The following is a 21641-nucleotide window of genomic DNA, read 5'->3' as shown; positions in this document are numbered from 1 at the left end:
CTTCCTTCCTTCCTTCCTTCCTTCCTTCCTTCCTTCCTTCCTTCCTTTATTTCCTTTTCTTTTTCTTTTTACAGATGGCTGTAATCTATTTAACCTTATCTTCTTCTTTTTCTTTACAGATGGCCATAATCTTTAACTTTATCTTCCAGTATTTCTTTAAAATTTTATCCATTCCTTTCATTGCCATCTTTGTAAACACAGAGTTCTTTTCATTTTTTTTTTTTTTGCATTCTAATATAACATGTAGTCTAATGGCAGAGACCTAAGGATGTGGACAATATCCTGTTCTCCGATTTGTAGAAAAATGATGATACTAGGCTACATTTTGACAGCTTAAGTGCTCTGCTACAAACCTTGAAATGAATCACACAGATGCTTTTGAAACAAACAAGAAACAACAACAACAAAAGTGGAGACTTATAAAGTATAAAGTCATTTCTTGGAAGCTATCTGAGCCTCTTGATTTGTAATTAGTTCAAAGGCTTCTTAAATCATGACACTTAGAATTGTTACAGGCTATGAAACAGTATCATAATCATATGAAATTTCTTCTTCCCATCTATCATGAAGTCAACTTTGTTCTCTTTTGGTTTTCCCTTGTACAAGATAGAAAATTGGTACTTCTTGCTTTCACTTTTCCTGTAAGTAATGGACTCTGAATTAAGAATAAGCTGGATTTTCACAACTGAATATTTTAGCCTTGCTTCACCTCAACATGGAACCAAGTAATAACAAACTTTTTACCACTGTTTTTTTTATTTTAACTTTTAGCATAATTATAATTTTCTATTTAATACTAAGTTATTTTTACAAATTATCACTTAATATAAACTCTCTTAACACAAAAATGATATTAAACATGGATACAGTTTCCCTTGCTATACAACCTTGTCCCAATTTTCATAGTCCATGAAACCACTATTTCATTGTTGAGATGAGGGAGCAACAAAGAACAAGGTAATTATCAGAAAAGTACAAACAATATTTTTGTTGGGAAAAATCACAGGCCACATATAATAGATGGGCTTTTATTCAGATATGTCATTAGATATCTAAATTTTGTATAAAAGAAGCGTTATGAAAGACTCATGGGGTGAAATTGAAAATAAACGGTTTTTCTTATATGAGTCATTTCTGAATGTTGAAACTCACATTGTGTGCAAGAATCCAATACTGAATTAAGAATTTTTAAGATAAAGCGTAACTGATTCATCCTGTTTAAAGCTTATGGGATACAGTAATGAGATAAAGTATAGAATTGTAATTTTCCTGAATTGTCTATCCTGTAGTACATGGATGATTATTCAATATCACTGAATAAATTTGAAACAGATAGTAATTATGTATTACTTTATGTATCATAAGTAAAAGCGTATGAACATCCATATATCATAAGTAAAAGCATATGAACATCCATATAAATCCACCTATATCTATTTACTATTTTTACATACACAATGAAATATCTATGAGAGGGTAAAGAAATATGTTTATATTAGTGCTTTTTGAAAGGAGAATTTTAAAGAATTTACTTACTTTGTTCTTACTTCTTTCATAGGTTCAACATTTCAAGCATAACTATCCTGCTATAATAATCAGAAACTACACATACTGTAATATATTATAAAATTATATATACTTTTAGTATGTACAAGCTGCATTTCCTTCATGAAAAAGACTAGCAATATATAAACAAATAATTCTTAATGTTACCACTATGACCCATATACACATAAAGTAAATTAAAATTACTTAAATATATGCATAAAATTAGCAGTTTTATATCAGTAGAATTTTTTGACAAAATTAAAGAGGAATAGGAAAAAACAAATATCTAATTTCTCAGTGAAAAAATTCATTATATATCAGTTTAGAAAAATAAAATATTTTTAAATATATTAAAATATAATGTTATATAATATTATATATATATATATATATTATATAATATATAATATAGTCTGCCCTGCAGACTATCAAAACAGTTGACCTAATGGCCAACTGTTGGGCAGAGTGAATGGAATTTTATGTAAGAAGTGGGAAATAGTAAGAACTGGAGAGGACAGGGTCTCCACAAGGAAAACAACAGAACAAGAAAATTTGAACACAGGGAACTTCCTAGAGACTCATACTCCAACCAAGGACTATTCATGGAGATAACCTAAAACCCCTGCACAGATGTAGCCCATGGCAGTTCAGTGTCCAAGTGGGTTACATAGTAATGGGAAGAGGGACTGCCTCTGACATAATCTGATTGGCCTGCTCGTTGATCACTTCCCCCTGAGGGGGGAGCAGCCTTACCAGGCCACAGTAGAGGACAATGCAGCCACTTTTGCTGAGAACTGATAGACTAAGATCAGAAAGGAGAGGAGAACCTCCCCTATCAGTGGACTTGAGGAGTGGCATGCATGCAGAAAGGTGAGGGAGGGTGGGATCAGGAGGGGAGGAGGGAGGGGCTTATGGGGGGATACAAAATGAATAAAGTGTAATTAATAAAAAATTAAAAAAAGAAAAATAAAATATTTTTAAATATATTAAAATACAATATTATATATTATATATTAATATAAAACATTTTAATTTTAATATAATATATAATATAAATATAATGCAAATATTAATAAATATATTAATATAAAATGTTTTTATTCATATTTGAATAATTATTATAAATATTAAATGTCTGATTTTACAAATTCAGTAAATTAGAAAATTTTTAAAACACTTACTTTGGGGAAACTGTTATAAACTTCCCTGTCTGTGTGAGACAGAAGTCAGCAGCATCTCTTCCAACAATTGTAGCTGTATACACTAAATTCTTCACACTTGGGTTTTTCACTAAAATCTATGTAGATGGAGAAAATGGAACAAGGAAGATGAAAGTTTATACAAATTCACCATTTCTTACTCTTAACAGAAAAGTCTAGACATTCTGCCCATGAAAATACTCAGCTTAATGTATGCTATTAACTGAAATGTGTAAGACTAGTGTTAGAATTTGCATGCACTTTGGACAGGGCCTTGCTACATATCCCAGGGTGGCTTGAAACACATTCTCTTCCACTGTCAGACTCCCAAGTGATGAAATGATAGGCATGACTTACCATGTCAAGTGTAAACTTGGTATTTAATAATAGTACCTTTATCAGCCTTTATGATTGATCAAATTGAAGAAGAGTCTTCTAATAATTGATATGATAATTCAAAGTCATGTGGTAGCTAAAGCCCAAAACTAGCAACTGTGATTTAATTTTTATTTAGGAGTAAAATTTTTGAAAGAGTTAAGCAAGACCAGTACTTAGTTTCCATAAAAGGATAATTTGTCAGATCAGTAAAGAGAGTTTCTCACAGAGTCTGAGTTTGAAGACATATACAAAATAGAAATGAATGTGTCCTGGTCTGAAAAGAGTTTAATTAGGTAGTAGCTGAAGTAGAAACATGACAGTATAAAGAAGGAAGAGAAGGAGGAAGTGGAGGTATAAAAGTCTGTAAATTGTTTTTGTTAAGATGGTCATTTTTACTATGTGAATCCTGCCGAGCCATGAGCATGGGAGATCTTTCCATCTTCTGATATCTTCTTCAAATTCTTTCTTCAGAGACTTGAAGATTTTTTTTTTTTCATACAAATCTTTGGCTTGCTTGGTTAGAGTTACACCAAGGTACTTTATGTCTTTTGTGGTTCTTCTGAAGGGTGTTGTTTCCCTAATTTTCTTTCTTAGCCAATTTGTCTTTTGTGTACAGGAGGTCTACTCATTTTTTTTGGGATTAATTTAGTATCCAGCCACATTGCTGAAGGAGTTTATCAGCTGTAGGAGTTTCCTGGTAGAAATGTTGGTGTCACTCATGTATAGTATTATATCATCTGCAAATAGTGATACTTTGACTTCTTCCTTTCTGATTTCAATCCCCTTGATCTCCCTTAGTTGTTTTATTATTCTAACAAGGACTTCAAGAACTATGTTGAAGAGATATGGAGAGAGTGAGCAGACTTTCCTTGTCCCTGGTTTCAGTGGGATTAAGTTAATTAATTAGTTAATTAGTTTGATTAATTATTCAGTTAGATGCTGGCTATAGGCTTGCTGTATATTGTCTTTACCATGTTTATGTGAGTGACTTGTACCCCTGATCTGTCCAGAACTTTAAACCTGAACAAGTGTTTGATTTTATCAAATGCTTTTTCAGCAACTATGGAGATGATCGTGTGGCTTTTCTCCTTCAGTTTGTTTATAAGGTGGATTACATTGATGGATTTCCATTTATTGAACTACCCCTGCATACCTGGGATAAAGCCTACTTGGTCATAATGGATGTTATCCCTTTTGTGTTCTTTGATTCTGTTTGTAGGTATTATGTTGAGTATTTTTGCATCTATGTACATAAAGGAGATTGACCGGAAATTCTCTTTCTTTGTTGGGTGTTTGTGAGGTTCAGGTATTAAGGTGCCTGTGGCTTCATAAAATGAGTTTGGTAGTGTCCCTTCTGTTTGTATTTTTTGGAATAGTTTGAAGATTGGTGTTAGCTCTTCTTTGAAAGTCTCATAGAATTCTGAGCTGAAACCATTTGGCACTGTTTTTGTTTTTTTTTTTATGGGAGTTTTTGATGACAGCTTTTATTTTATTAGGGGATGGAGGACTATTTAATTTATTTAGCAGGTCTTGATAAGTGGAATCAATCAATAAAATTGTCCATTACATTTAAATTTTCAAGTTTTGTGGCATATAGGCTTTTGAAGTTAGACCTAATGTTTCTTTGGATTTCCTCAGTGTTTGTTGCTATGTCCTCATTTATATTTCTGATTTTGATAACTTGGACAGTGTCTCTCTGCTTTTAGTTAGTTTTGCTAAGGATTTGTCTATCTTGTTGATTTTCTGAAAGAACCAACTCTTGGTTTTTTTGATTCTTTGAATTGTTCTCTTTGTTTCTAGCTTATTGATTTCAGCCCTAAGTTTGATTATTTCCAGCTGTCTACTCCTCTTGCTTCTTTTTTTTTCCCTAGGGCTTTCAAAGTGCACAGTAAAGTTGCTTGTATGAGATGCCTCAAATTTCTTTCTGACAGCACTTAGTGCTATGAACTTTCCTCTTAGCACTGCTTTCATTATGTCCCATAAGTTTGGGTATGTTGTGCCTTCATTTTCATTGAATTCTTTGAAGTCTTTAATTTCTTTTTTATTTCTTCCCTGACCCAGCTGTCATTGAATAGCAAGTTGTTCAGATTCCATATCTGTGTAGGCTTTTTGCTAGAATCATGGATAGCATAAAGAAGAAGGAAGAGAAGGAGAAAGTTGAGTAGGATAAAAGATATAAGAACAGAAGGAGGGGAAGAAGAAATAAGACAAAGAAGAGAAAGAAGAGGAAGGACAGGAATAATAATAAAACTACTACAGCTAATAATAATAATACAGTTACTTCTGTATTAGGGGTTAGGTTTCTTGATAAAATGTTAAAGTATATGCAAACAGAATGGAAATTCAGGAAAATAATGGAGAAACACAGAGTACGGAGTTGTATACTTGGAAGAGGAAACAGACTGAATTTTACAAAGACAACATGAAACTTTCAAATGCTAACTTTCCAGTAGGCAATCCTCAAACTATTCATCACAGTATAGTAAAAAGAGAATCAGAAATACAACTTGAGTCTTGTAACTCTTAGGTAAAAGATGAATCAATGATGAGAGTTTTAAATTAGCTACAAACCTAAAGAAAAAAATTAATGACAGTAAATTCAATTAGATATTCATCACTGGCCTCGAACTAAAAGAGAGATCTTTATCTCTCAGGTGAATTTGATGTAGAAAATTCAGTTAGCAGTCTCATATTCCAAACACATAATCTGAGGTTTGGTGTGCACTCTTCTATCTTCAGCTGTTTACAAATCTAGACCACAAAAAATAAAATAGAGCTAATTATTTCCTCTTTGATTAGTCTGAGATGGAAAAGACCAGGGTTTTTTCTTTCTTTGTTTCTTTTTATTTGTCTTTTTATTTAACACCTCTTCTTAGGAAGAACAGAGTTTTTATACTCACTTCTCTAAAAAGAGTAAGTTTTCTCACTATTGGCTAGCTGTCATAGTCTGAGTTGCTATGACAGTTGCTGGAGAAAAAAAGACATCAATTGTCTTGCCTACTTGTGCTTCCAGTTATGTACAATTTCTACTTTACAGGAAATACTGAATACAGAAATGTATAACTGCACAAGGTTTTAATAAGAGAAGAGGAGGAAGAGGAAGAAGGAGAGGATTAATAATAATATGGGTGAATATATAGACCTAAATAAATTAAAAAAAAAAAAACCTTTATCATCCTAAGTCTCAGGGAATCTTGAGGAAAAGGGGACATGAAAATGCAAAGACTTGGAGACATGGAGAAGAACTGTCAAATGTTATATTCTGGGTAACACACAGTCACTGAGATCATGAGCTGGTAGCAGCTGCCCTGCATGGAATCTGCTAAAAGAACAGAGGAGAGGCTCAAGAAACCCTACCTCTTACTGCTCAATTGTTCGCTACTCACTGATTCAGAGAAAAGAGAGTCATTTTCTTCAGTTGGTGACTCAATGAGGCTCCACTGGATATTTCCAATCCAGTTGTCACTAAGATGATCCCAGTTTAACTAAATTGGTCACAAAACTAAAGCAAAAGTCATCAATATGGGGGTCATTGATGGGGATGATGGGAAGTTGAGAGGGTTGGACAGAGATACAAGAGAGAGTGGAGAAAATATTAATCATAATATATTATATACCTGAAAATTATAAAAATATTTAATAAGTGTGTATTACAAAATAACAAAACAGGTGCAAATAGCACAGGACTCTAGGAAATCACAGTTATTTTTTCATCTGATGGTCTGATGGCCTTGTTATTCACACAATATATTTCATTACTTTGATTTCATTACAAGCCTGCTGAACTTATTCTCTGGTGTCAGTTTTATCTTCTGGGAAAAAATTCTAGGAGAGGCATCTCTAATCCTTGGCAATCTTTCCCAAGTATAAATATGGTTTTTCAAGTTCTATGCCAACAAATCAAGTATGTTAGGAAGAAGGATGATGGTTTTTCTCCTTGATTGAAATCTAATGTAGTCCTTTTGAGCTCAGCCTCATCTTTTTGAGCATGTTTTAAAGAACACAATTTTAGGAAGATTCCTACAAACTCACTATATCCAAACTCTTCTGCCTCTGAAGTCTGATCAGCCTTCATAACAGAACAAACTCCTTAACCTCTACTCTTTGTCAGATGTCCTCTTCTTTGCTAAAACCCTACTAAGATAAATTAACCAGTCTCTCTCTTTTTTTTAACATTGGTGTTTCCTCTTAGTAATTCTTAATACATTGACCATCCTGTGTTTCCTTGATTGCAAACTCTTATTTTTTTCCATTTATACTCAGAGTTACTCTCAAGTGCTTACAGTAAAAATACTATAATGAGTCTAGATTATCACTTTAACAAGTCCTGTATAAGTCTGCTTAATAATTTAAAGCAAGTGTTATAATATGTTTCTTTAATAATATGCAGGAATATTATGGAAAGTACAGACATAGAAGAGGTAAGAGAATTGTTAAAAGGTATTATTAACCATGTTAAAGTTGGGAAATGGTTACATCCAAGCAAAAGCCCAGGTATTTGAAGAGTGAAATGATAGTAGCATGTATATATAGTTCCAATAAATCAAAAAGAATATAGTAAAATTTGGAGAAAGAGAAAATTAACTATCATCTTAGCTCAATAAAAATTTTGATAACTATTAGAATACGTTTTCCTTAAGGATTTAGGCACACATGTTGTTCAACAACATATAGATAGCACTTATAACGTAACAAAGAGATTTTGGTGTTGTATTTTACACTGTATGTATGCATATTTCAAGTATTAATACATAAAATGCTTTTAAGTCTCAGAGAATTAAGTAACATTTTGTTTTTGGAAGAAAACTTGGAAAGTCAAAGCAGATTCATTATAAACTATTAAAGGTTTATAGTTCTAGAAGTTCCACTGTTCTCATTGACATCTTAATGGTTACAGGCATCTCCAGTATTAATACATATATAAAACATGAAAGTGTTTTAATAATTTGTTGTCATACTGTTCTTTTTAACTTTATGATCAGTTTGTTTAAAAATGAAGTTCAAGCACATGTGAATAATTGTAGAAAATGATAGCAATATTTTAAGATACATAAACAGAAACTTCTGTTTCATTTCAAAAGTCATTACAAGACATTTTCATATTTAGGACTGTAGATGGATTAGGTAGGATGGCATTATATAACTTTAAGATTACTATTTTGGGTATTGACTTATAAAAAGGATAGCTAAAATTCTCAGTAATTTCAAAATTTCTTATTTTTTAAATGGAAATCTAATTTTAAGTTATGTATAGAACTGATATTTAATTACTGCTGTTTTCATTAAAATATTTCATAGACAGACTAGTTTATCAATAGAATCAAATTAAAACCACAGAACTAAACCCAAATAATTACAGATACTTGATTTTTGACAAAGAACCCAACACTACACAAGGGAAAATAGAAAGCATCTTCAACAAATGGTGCTAGTCTAACTGATGTCTGCATGTAGAAGAATGCACATAGATCCATATTTATAAGCCTGTACAAAACTCAGATGGATTAAAGACCTCAACATAAAACCAGAAACGCTAAATCTATTAGAAGAGAAAGTGGGCAAGAGCCTTGAACTTCATTGGCACAGGAAACAACTTCCTGAACAAAATACCAATAGCTCAGACACTAAGATCAACAATTAATGGGACCTCATGAAATTGAAAAGCTTCTGTAAAAGAAAAAGGACACTGTAAATAGAATAAAACAGCAGCCTAAATATTGGGGGGAAAAACTGCATAAACCCTACCTATGACAAAGGGCTAATATCTAAAATATATAAAGAACTCAAAACATCAACAAACCAAATAATCCAATTAAAAAACGGGAGTCAGAACTAAACAGAATTCTCAACAGAGGAATCTCGAATGCCAAGAAGTACTTAAATGACTACTCAATGTCCTTATTTGTCAGATAAACCCAAATCAAAGCATCTCTAAGATTTTATCTTAACAACTATCAGAATGGCTAAGATCAAAAACACAAGTGGCAGAACACACGAGGATGTGGAGCTAGGGGAACATGCCCCCATAGCTAGTGGGAGTGTAAACCTGTACAATCCCTTTAGAACTCAATCTGTTGCTTTCTCAGAAAAATTGGTAACAACTCTACCTCAAGATCCAGCTATTATACCAGTACTTGATATATACCTGAATATGTTCTATCATAAGACAAGAATACTTGCTCAAATATGTTCACGGTAGGGTCATTTGTAATAATTAGAATCTGGAAAATATCTAGATGTCCCTCAATGGATAAAGAAATTGTGATACATTTACACAGTGGAATACTACTCAGCTACTAAAAACAAACAAAAAATCATGAAATATGCAGGAAAATGTGTGGAACTAGAAAAGATCATCCTGAATGTGGTAACCCAGACCAGAAAGACACACATGGTATTTACTAACTTATAAGTAGATTTTAGCCATATAGTACAGGATAACCATGTAGACCTAAATGGGTTAAATAACAAGAAGGACAAAAGCGAGGATGCTTAGTTCCCACTCAGAAATGGAAATAGAATAGACAGTGGAAGTGGATGAAGAAAGGTAGCAAGGTAAGAGATTGAGCACCAAGAGAAATAAAGGTCGATATCAGATCTGAGGAGAGCAGGGGCAGGAAGACAGAGTGCTTGCACAGAGAAAAGACATGTTGGGCAGGCACTTTTCTGTGACAAGTTGGAGGCCTATGGCAAGATAGGCTCCCAGGAGGATATGAGGGTGACTCTAGCTGAGACTCCTAGTAACAGGGGTCATGGAGACTGAAAAGAACACCCTCTAATTTGACATGACACCTAGTGGAGGGAGGGGAATACCAAGTCACTGTCAAAAATTTTGATCCCAAACTTTCCCTGCCTACAACATGTGCAGGGACAAAAATAAAGGAGATATTAAGGGAAATTCCAACCAATGACTGGCCCAACCTGAGACTCACTCCATGGGAGACAGCCAAACCCTGACATGATTAATGATACTCTTGCTATGCTTGCAGACTGGAGCTTAATATAGCTGTTCTCTGAGTGGCTCCAATCAGCAGCTGAAGTAAACAGATGCAGAGACTCACAACCAAATACCGGCTCAAGTACAGGTAGATTTGTGGAAGACTAGGGAGTAGGGCTAGAAGGTTCAAAGGAGATAGGAGGTCCACAAGGTGACCGACAGAGCCAACTAACCAGGGGGACCTGTGGAGAATGAATCACCAAGATTGGACCTAGGCTCCTTACACAAATACAGTCAATGGGCAGCTTGGTCCTCATATAGGTTCCCTAGGAAGGGGAATCTCCATGACTCTGACATGGACTCTGTGGCCTACTTTTCTATCACTTTCCTCTGTTGGGGCAATCTCACCAGGCCACAGGGAAGATGATGCACTCAGTCCTGCTGTGTCTTGATATGTTGGAGTGAGTGGGAAGGAAGGGGTGGCTCCTCTACTCTTACGAGTAGGGGAGGATATATAGAGGAAACAAGGAAGGCGAGTGGAACAAGGAGAGGGAAGACGCTACAACAATATGTAAAGTGAAAAAAATTAAAATTAAAATAAAAAGCACTTCATATTTTTTAATAGAAAAACTAAAATCTTGATAGATTTTCGAATGGTGAACCACTCCTTCAATCCTGCAGTGAAGCCTACTTGGTAGAGAAGATGATATCATTAATGTGTTCTTGGATTCAGTTTGGGAATATTTTAATGAGTATTTTTGGGTCAATGTTCATAAGTCAGATTGGTCTGAAGTACTCTTTCTTGGTTGGGACTTTGTGTGGTTTAGGTATCAAGGTGACTGTGACCTCATAGAATGAGGTTGGTAATGTTCCTTCTGTTTATATTTTGTTTAATAGTTTCAAGAGTATTGGTGTTAGTTCTTTTTTGAAAGTCTGGTAGAATTCTGCGCTGAAACCAAGGATTGCTTCTATTTCCTTGGGGGATAGAGGACTATTTAATTTATTTACCTGATCTTTATTCAGCTTTGGTAAATGGAATCTATCAAGAAAATTGTCCACTTCATTTAGATTTCAAATTTGGTTACATACAGCTTTTGAAATAGGACCTAATGATTCTTTGGATTTCTGCAGTGTCTGTTGTTATGTCACCCTTTTCATTTCTGTTTTTGTGGATATGGATAGTGCCTCTCTGCCTTTTAGTTTGCTAAAGGGTTTGTGTATCTTGTAGATTTTTTTCCCAAGGAGAAAGCTCTTGGTTCCATGGATTCTTTGAATTATTCTCTTTGTAATTTGTTGATTTCAGCTCTGAGTTTGATTATTTCCAACCATCTACTCTTTTTGGGTGTGCCTACCTCTTTTCTTTTTTCTTTTTTTCTAGTGCTTCCAGCTGTGCTGTGAAGTTACTTGTATGGGATGCCAAGAATTTCTTTCTAAAGAAACCCAATGCTATGAAATTTCCTATTATCACCACTTTCATTGTGTCCCATAAGTTTGAGTAAGTTGTACCTTCATTTTCATTGAATTCCAGGAAGTCTTTAATTTGTTACTTTATTTTTTCCCTGACCCAGTTGTCACTGAAGGCTGGTTGAGCTTCCACGTATGTAAGCTTTTTGTTATTTCTGTTATTGTTGAGGTCTAGTTTTAAACATGATTGTCTGATATGATTCCAAAGATTATTTCAGTCTTTTTGTATCAGCTGAGGCTTGTTTTGTGCCCGACTATATGATCAGTTTTGGAGAAGGTTCATTGAGGTGCTGAGAAGAAGGTGTACTCTTTTGGGTTTGGGTGAAAAGTTTCATAGACAATGATTAGGTCCACTTGATTTAAGACCCCTGTAAGTGTTATTATTTCTCTTTTTAGCTTCTGGCTCGATGATCTGTCCCAGATCATTGGGACAAGAGGGAGATATTGAAGTCTCCAACTATTAAGGTGTTGGGATCAATGTGTTATTTAAGCTTTAATAAGGATTCTTAGACAAATGCAGGAGCCCTTGTGTTTGGTGCATAGATGTTCAGGATTGTGATGTCTTCCTGATGGATTTTTTTCTTAGATGAGAATGAAATGTCCCTACTCATCTTTTGTGATTAATTTTGGTTGAAAGTCTATTTTGTTAGATGATATGGTGGCTACCCCAGCTTGTTTTCAGGGTCTGTTTGTTTAAAAAATCATTTTCTAGTCATTTACTCTGAGGTAGTATCCATCTTTGTTGCAGAGGTGTGTTTCTTTTTTTTTTTTTAATTTTATTTTTTTCTTATCAGTTACATTTTATTAACTCTGTATCCCAGCCATGTCCTGATCCCTCATTCCCTCCCTCCCTCATCTCCACCGTGCCCCTTGCCAAGTCCACTGATAGGGGGGACCTCCTCCCCATTCATCTGATCCTGTTTTATCAGGTATCTTCAGGACTGGCTGCAAAGCTCTCCTCTGTGGCCTAACAGGACTGCTCCTCCCTTGGGGGGTGGGGAGGCCAAAGAGCCAGTCATTGAGTTCCTGTTAGAAATAGTCCTTGTTCCCCTCACTATGAGAAACCAATTGGTTACTGAGCTACCACAGGCTACATCTGAGCAGAGGTTCTAGGTTACATTCATACATGGTCCTTGGTTGCATGTCAGTCTCAGAAAAGACCCTGTGCCCACATATATTTGGTCCTTGTGGAGCTCCTATCCTTTCCTCATCAGACTAACTCCCCTTCTTTCTTATGATTCCCTGTACTCTGCCAAAGGTTTGGTCATGAGTCTTTGCTTTGAAAACACTGCTAGTTAGAGTTTTTCAAATGCGCTCATTAGACTCCTGTCAATGTTCACTGCGCATCCCATCTGTCTTTCAAAACAAGGATTGGTAATCTTACCCCATGTCCGCTCTCTTGATTATCTTTTTTAGGTGTATAGATTTCATCATGTTTATCATATCTTATAGGTCTATATAAGTGAGTATATACCGTGTTTGTCTTTCTCCTTCAGGGATATTTCACTCAGGATGATCTTTTCTAGATCCCACCATTTGCCTCCAAATTTCATGATTTCCTCCTTTTTGATTGCTGAGTAGTATTCCATTGTGTAAAAATACCACAATTTCTGTACCCATTCCTCCGTTGATGGACAACTGGGTTGTTTCCAGGTTCTGGCTATTACAAATAAAGCTGCTATAAACATGGTTGAGCAAATATCCCTTTTGTGTACTTGAGCAAACGTTGGGTATATACCTCGCAGTGGTATAGCTGGGTCTTGAGGAAGCACTATTCCTAATTGTCTTAGAAAGAGGTGTGTTTCTTAAATCCAGCAGAATGCTGGATCCTGTTTCCACAACCATTCTATCAGTCTGCATCTTTTAATTGGAGAGTTGGGACCATTGGTGTTAACAGATATTAGTGACAAATGATTGCTATTTCCTTTTATTGTGGAGTTGGTGGTGATTGTGTGTTTTGTGCTTATTTTCTTTGGCATTTTTTATTTTGATGGTGTCTTTATCCTGTGTTTTCTTGGGTATGGTTGATCTCGTTGGGTTAGAGTTTTTCTTCCAGTATCTTCTGTACGACTGGATTGCTGAGTATATATTGATTAAAATTCTGAATGTCATGAAATATTTTGTTTTCTCCGTATATGTTGATAAAACATTTGCTGTACTTTGTAGTCTGGCTTGGCATCTGTGATCCCTTAGTTTCTGCATGACATTTGTCCTGGCTCTTCTGGTTTTAATAGTCTCTGATGTGATTCTGATAGGTCTACCTTTATATGGTACTTGGCCTCTTTCCCTTGCTGCTTTTAATTTTTTTTTCTTTGTCTGTAGATTTAGTGTTTTGACTATTATGTGACATAGGGAGTTTCTTTTCTGATCTAGTGTACTCAGTGTTCTGTAGGACTCTTGTATGTTAATGGACATCTCTTTAGGTTTTTTTTTTTTCTTTTAACAGAGTAATTTGCCTTACAAAAGATTTTCAGGTTCATAGGGTTGCATTTATTGAGTGCTGATTAATAAAAATCATAGTTGACTCTGCAACAGAAACTATGAAAAACAGATGGGACGGGGAAAACGTCATGCATACTCTAAGAGACTACAGATGCCAACCCAAACTACTATACCCAGCAAAGCTTTCAATCAACATAGATAGAGAAAACAAAATACTCCATCAGAAATGTAAACTTAAGCAATATCTACACTACAACCCAGACCTACAGAAGATACTAGAAGGAAAACTCCTATCCAATGAAATCAACTACACCCAAGAAAACACAGAAAATAGATAAATTCACAACAAAAATTAAAAGAAAACAATTAATAAAATACCATCAACTCCATAATAAAAGGAACTAGAATTCATTGGTCATTATTATCTAGCAACATCGATAGACTCAACTCTTTAATGAAATGACACAGACTAACAGAATGGATACAGAAACAGGATCCAACATTCTACTGCATCCAGGAAATACACTCTGCAACAAAGATAAACACTACCTTAGAGTAAAGGGCTGGGAAATGTTTTTCAAGCAAACAGACCCTGAAAACAAGCTGGAGTAGCTATCCTAATATTTAATAAAATAGACTTTCAACCCAAGTTAATCAAAAAAGATAAGAAGGGCCATTATATTCTCATCAAAGAAAAAATCCACCAAGAGGACATCACAATTTTGAATATCTATGCCCCAAATACATAGCACCTACATTTGTAAACGAAACATTATTAAAGCTTAAATAACACATTGATCCCAACACCTTAATAGTGGGAGACTTCAACACTTCACTCTCACCAAGGGAAGACCATCTAGACAGAGGCCAAATAGGGAAACAATGACACTTAGAGAGGTCTTAAATCAAATGAACCTAATAGATGTCTATAGAAGTTTTCACCCAAAATCAAAAGACTATACATTCTTTTCAACACCTCATGAAAATTTCTCAAAAATTAACAATATAGAGCAGAACAAAGCAAGCCTCAACATACACCTGAAGAGCTAAATAATCCCTCTATCCTATCAGACCACCTAAAACTAAACCTCAACAACAATAGAAGTACAAAAAGCCTATAAACACAGACAGTACACAACTCTCTCCTCATTGACGGCTTGGTCAGGGAAGAAATGAAAAAAGAAATTAGAGACTTCCTAAAATTTAATAAAAATGAAAGCACAACTTACTCAAAATTATGGGACACAATGAAAACAGTGCTAAGAGGAAAGTTCATAGCACTAAGTGTCTCTGTAAAGAAGCTTAAGACATCTCATACAAACAACTTAATGGCACACCTAAAAGCCTTAGAAAAAAGAGAAGACATACCCAAGAGGAGTAGGAGATTGGAAATAATCAAACTCAGAGCTGAAACCCAAGAATTAGAAACAAACAAATCAACCCACCAAAAAAACAACAAAACAATTCCATGAGAACAAGAGCTAGTTCTTTGAAAAAAATCAACAACATAGACCAAACCTTTGCCAAATAGAATAAAAGGCTGAGAAAAACTATCCAAATCAGCAAAATTAGAAACGAAAAGGGGGCATAATGACAGAGCGCAAGGAATCTTTTGAAAGAAAAAGAAGATAGAAAGACCTGAGGGGGACAGGAGCTCCACAACAACAGAAACAGAACAAAAAAATATATGGGCACAGTTATGTTTTCTGAGAATGATACCTCAACCAATGACTATGCATTTAGTTACCCCAAACTGCTGAATAGATGTAGCCCATGGCAGCTCAATCTCCAAGTGGGCCCTTAATAATGGGAAGAGGAACTGTCTGTGATATGCCGTAGTGGCTGGCTCTTTGAATACCTCCCCCTGATGGGTTAGCAGCCTTACCAGGCCAATGAGGAAGACAATGCAGCCAGTCCTTCTGAGATCTGATAGGCTTGGGTCAGATGGAAGGGGAGGAGGAACTCCCCTATCAGTGGACTTGGGGAAGGCCATGGGATGAGATGAGGGAGGAAAGGTAGGATTGTGTGGGGATGAGGGAGGGGTCTACGGCTGGGATACAAACTGAATAAACTGTAAGTAGTTAAAAAATAAATAATTTTTGAAAGATAATATATTAAAAGCAGCAAGGGAAAAAGAGCAAGAAACATGCAAAGATAGACCTATTAGAATCACACTAGACTTTGTAACAGAAACCAGGAAGTCCAGGAAGGCCTGGACAGATGTTGCAGACTTTAAGAGAACACAGATGTCAAACCAGACTACTATACCCAGCAAAACTTTCAATCAACATAGGTGGAGAAAATAAAATATTCCAAAAAAAAAAGAAAATAAAATATTCCATGATAAAGATTATTTGTAATAAATATATAAATAAAAAATTTGGTTCTCATGTGAATGGCTTCAAATTTTTTAACACATTAATTCATGCTTATCTTTAATCATTAGCTCATGCTGGATTGCTGGTTCAGAGGACTGGAAGAGCTTTTGCCTAGAATGCGTAAAGAGCTGGATTTCATCCTTTATGTTGTTCCACAAACATAATAACAAAAGGAACCTTTTAAAATTATTATAGTATTAACATTTTCCTTAATTTTACAGTCCTATGTTGACAAATACATACACAGTCACCGAGAAGCACCTTAGTACAGTATTGATCACTTTGAGTAAGTGGAAAAAAGGGCTGGGCATATGATCAGAAAGAAAAAACATTTGCATCTAAGCTTGCAAGCTTGAGTTTCATCCCTGAGAACCACACAGTGGAAATAGATAACCAACTCCCACAAGTTGTTTTCTGACTTCCATATGCACATCAGTGCACATGCATGTACATGCATATGTAAATATATATATATATATATATATATATATATATGTATATGTATATCTATCTATCTATATATACAGAGGGGGAGAAAATAGAAACAGGAAACAATTAAGAAAATAAGGAGATATAAACATGACATAAAGAAAAATAAGCACTGAGAATTGTTGAAGCTCTGTCTCACTCCTAAAAATTTAAATAAAACACTTCCAAATTATGATGCTTTCTTTTACAAGTGATAGGTTTTAAACAAGATCCTTGACTTTCATAGCATTTAGGGAATTACCACAATCAACACTCCTAAGAAAACTCATATTTCATTGTTTCATTCTCTGACAAAGAATGAAACAAAAAAGATGCTTTCTAATTAAAATTTATAAGAACCTGTGTTTTCCCTAAAGTAAGCATTCAATAAATTGAGAAAAATAACTGAAATCTTCCTGATAGTTAGCAAAATCCTTATAAACCATCATTCAAATTAAGAGCCTATACTGTATTTTCATCAACGATACTAAATGTAAAGGTCACAATGTCATAACTTTGAAGATAAATTCTGAAGTATTGCAAAGAATAATATTAAATTAAAACTCATCCCAAATGTACATAAATATAAGCTGAAAAAAGAAAAATATGAATCTATTCAAAGTGACAAACTATCATATAGAAGATTATTCTGTAAATTAAGAATGAGAAAGGAATCATTTTTATATCAAGTGATGATTACTAAGCACAAGTGATCCCTTTATTATTTTTTGTTAGAAAAATTATTTGATAAACCTTACTCAATCTCAGTAAAACTATAACATAAGCATTTACTATTAATTATTTAGAAAAACAAACATCAAAACTCCCTTAAGTATTTAACATCATGTGAGCTTTGGTCCCAAAGACTTTCTTACCTTTGCAAGCACAGAATCATACAGAGTACAAGAGAATGGTACCACTTTCTTGGGGAGGTATTCAGGGAGTCTTTCATACATGTAGACACAGAGCATTAGCATCAGCACTGGGTTTGGATCATAGATGTCAATGGCCTAGGTTCACAAGAGAAATAAGTTACAGGATGTACAGATAAAACAGGGAGTAAATGAGGTATAACAGTTACATAATAATTTTAAAACATTCAAAAGTGTTTCTAATCAACAATGGAAGTAAAATAAAGATATAAAAACAGAGCAGTATTCTTAGAGGGAAGTACCAAACATATTAAAGGATGATCAAACTTAACCAGAATGCTAGCACCATACCTTCAAAGTCTTCGTAAAAACAGATCCAGAGTTCCAAAGCACATTTGTGTTTAAAATGATGATTCACATGCATAAACTGACATAACACAGTGAAAGAATTATGACAAGTGCATGTATTACTAAACATAGGAAGGGATTTTCAAGGAAGGCCTATTGGAGACAATGGTACATGAAATGAATCTTTTAGAATGTTTTGACTTTAAGTACATTGTATCTAATATAAAAGAGATGCAGTCTATCAGAAAGGAAAAATACCACAAGGTGAATGTATAAAGAAACAAATAAAATAAAAAAAAAAAACAGCAAGCAAAGAAGCAAGGAAACAACAAACATTCTGAATGCCAGGGTGCAGGCTTGATAAATGAACCTGTACTAAAGAGCAACAATTCAGGCAGGCTAGGTAAGAGCAGTTGGAGAACTTCCTTCTCCACAAGGAACCAAAAAAAAAAATGTACTGATAAACAAGGTAATTTGTCATGGTTGTTGAACTTATTAGAAACAAAATTCCAAAATTTACCAAGATATTTAACAGAGTTAAGACATAAGTGAAAGCAAAAATATAGAATCAGGAAGTGAACAAGGAAGGATTCCACCTAATTTTCTAGGAAAAAGGTAAAATAGTATAAAAGACTATTCATAGCAGAGTTATATTGGCACTGATAAGAGGTATAGCGTCATATTTTATAACTTAGTCAATGTCAGTATACATGGTCCTCTTAGTACATGAACTGATATCGAGATGTAGATATGCTATAACTGAGCAAAAACTCATGTTAGCAAATAAAAGTGATCTGGACCCATCCTGGAAGTGCAAGTAGTGTGAGTCAAGATCTATCATATTATGCAACTGATATTGAAATTAGTCATTTTCAGCCAACAATGGCTATTTGCTTGTCCAGTTACCTTACACCCTTCATTCTGTCTTTAGAAGGGGTTGTTCTTCTTTTATCAATCAGAAGTACTTAAAATGAAGGGGTAAAGTTATATGGTGTGAGTGAAAATTCCTTAAAATAAGCTGTGCCTACAGAGCCTAGTTGACTAATTAGAATTTCAGTACTGTGGAGAGACTGGAATGTTGCAGGTCCAGAGGCCAATTATCTGGTCTTAGGCTAAGTTGCTGTCCTCCAGATTTCTTACCCACCTTTGTGTCAGAACCAACAACTGTCACTAATAGACAGAAAAGTTTGGAATAATTTAACCTGGAAGACCACATGCTTACAGGAACCAAAAAGCTTACAGATAAGCTTACCTCATTTCACTGTATTCACTAATCTAATGTACTTATTAATGTATTTAAAATTTGCCCTGATTTATACATTTATTGCTCTGTAAATGATAAAACTTCAGAAAATTGATTTCATTTTGTAACATGAGAATTTGGGGTAACCTAAATCTGGGCCATGATCACTCAAATTGATGACAGAATAAAGAGTCTCATAACTTTTAAAGCAAGGGCTGTGGTTTTTGCACTGATAATGGGAATGAGCCTGATAAAAACATGATATAATGTAATAATATAATAAGAACTAGGTATACAATCCCACTGAAATCAGGGACAAGACAAGGCTGCCCACTCTCTCCATATCTCTTCAACATAGTACTTGAAGTCCTAGCCAGAGCAATAAGACAACTAAAGGAGATCAAGGGGATACAAATCAGAAAGGAAGAGGTCAAAGTTTCACTATTCACAGATGATATGATAGTATACATGAGTGACCCCAAACATTCAACCAGATAACTCCTTTAGCTGATAAACACCTTCAGCAATGTGGCTGGATACAAAATTAACTAAAAAAAATCAAAAGCCCTCCTGCCCTCCTGTATACCAAAGACAAAAGGGCTGAGAAAGAAATTAGGGAAACTACACCCTTCACAATAGCCACTAATAACATAAAGTACCTTGGAGTGACTCTAACCAAGCAAGTGAAAGACCTGGATGAGAAAAACTTCAAGTCTCTGAAGAAAGAAATTGAAGAAGATATCAGAAGATGGAAAGAACTCCCGTGCTCATGGATCAGTAGAATTAACATAGTGAAAATGATTATCCTGCAAAAAGCAATCTACAGATTCAATGCAATTCCCATCAAAATACCAACACAATTCTTCATAGATCTTGAGAGAAAAATTATCAACTTCATATGGAGAAACAAAAAACCCAGAATTTCAAAAACCATCCTGTATGACAACAGGTCGTCTGGAGACATCTCCATCCCTGATCTCAAGCTGTACCAGAAAGCAATAGTAATAAAAACAGCATGGCATTTGTATAGAAATAGAATAGTGGATCAATGGAACTGAATAGAAGAGCCCAAATTAAACCCACATACCTATGGATATTTGATTTTTGACAAAAAGGCCAAAACCATTCAGTGGAAAAAAAGACAGCATCTTCAACAAATGGTGCTGGTCCAACTGGATGTCTACATGCAGAAAAATGAAAATAGATCCATATTTATCACCCCGCACAAAACTAAAGTCCAAGCAGATCAAAGATATCAACATAAAACCAGATACACTAAATTGGTTAGAAGAAAAAGTGGGTAAGACATTGGAACTCATTGGCACAGGAGACAACTTCCTGGAACAGAACTCCAACAGAACAGGCTCTAAGAGCAACAATCAATAAATGGGACCTCATGGAGCTGAAAAGCTCCTGTAAAGCAAAGGACCTAGTCATCAAAACAAAACAACAGCCTACAGACTGGGACAGGATCTTCACCAACCCTACATCTGACAGAGGGTTGATATCTAGAATATATAAAGAACTAAAGAATTTAAAAAGCAGGGAATCAAACAATCCTATTTAAAAAATGGGGGACAGAGCTAAACAGAGAATTCTCAGTAGAGGAATACAGAATGGCAGAGAAACACTTAAAGAAATGCTCAAAGTCCTTAGCCATCAGAGAGATGCAAATCAAAATGACCCTGGGATTTCACCTGACACCCACAAGAATGGCTAAGATCAAAAACTCAAGTGACAACACATGCTGGAGAGGTTGTGAAGAAAGGGAAACCCTCCTCCATTGCTGGTGGGAATGCAAACTTGTACAACCACTTTGGAAATCAATCTGGCGCTTTCTCAGACAATTAGGAATAGTGCTTCCTCAAGATCCAACTATACCACTCCTGGGCATATATCCAAAAGAGACTCAAGGACACAAAACAAGGAAATTTGCTCAACCATGTTAGTAGCAGCTTTATTTGTAATAGCCAGAATATGGAAACAACCTAGATGTCCCTCAGTTGAGGAAAGGATACAGAAATCGTGGTACTTTTACACAATGGAATACTACTCCACAATTAAAAACGAGGAAATCATGAAATTGCAGGCAAATGGTGGGACCTAGAAATGATCCTGAGTGAGGTATCCCAAAAACAGAAAGACACACATGGTATACACTAACTTATATAGACCTATAAGATAGGATAAATATACTGAAATCTATCCACCTAAAAAAGATAAACAAGAAAGAGGACCCAGAGTAAGATGATCAATCCTCACTTAGAAAGACAAATGGGATGGACTTTGGAAGTAGGAGAAAACAAGTAACAGGACAGGAGCCTACCACAGAGGGCCTCTGAAAGACTCTACCTAGCAATGTAT

The 21641-nt window shown here is 34.9% G+C and overlaps 1 protein-coding gene across 1 annotated transcript in view; it reads right to left on the bottom strand.

The window, feature by feature from the left end:
- Positions 1-21641, bottom strand: part of LOC129670983 (cilia and flagella-associated protein 47-like) — a 446637-nt gene that overhangs the window by 204105 nt on the left and 220891 nt on the right. The window contains 2 exon segments of the mRNA XM_055599611.1: positions 2730-2845; positions 17690-17824. Coding sequence (XP_055455586.1) covers positions 2730-2845; positions 17690-17824 — 251 coding nt within the window.

The sequence above is a fragment of the Psammomys obesus genome, unplaced genomic scaffold, assembly GCF_907164565.1.
Source record: "Psammomys obesus unplaced genomic scaffold, mPsaObe1.curated_primary_1811, whole genome shotgun sequence".
Classification (NCBI taxonomy): domain Eukaryota; kingdom Metazoa; phylum Chordata; class Mammalia; order Rodentia; family Muridae; genus Psammomys; species Psammomys obesus.
The sequence above is the reverse complement of the archived record's forward strand: the minus strand, read 5'-3'. Positions and strand labels throughout refer to the sequence as shown.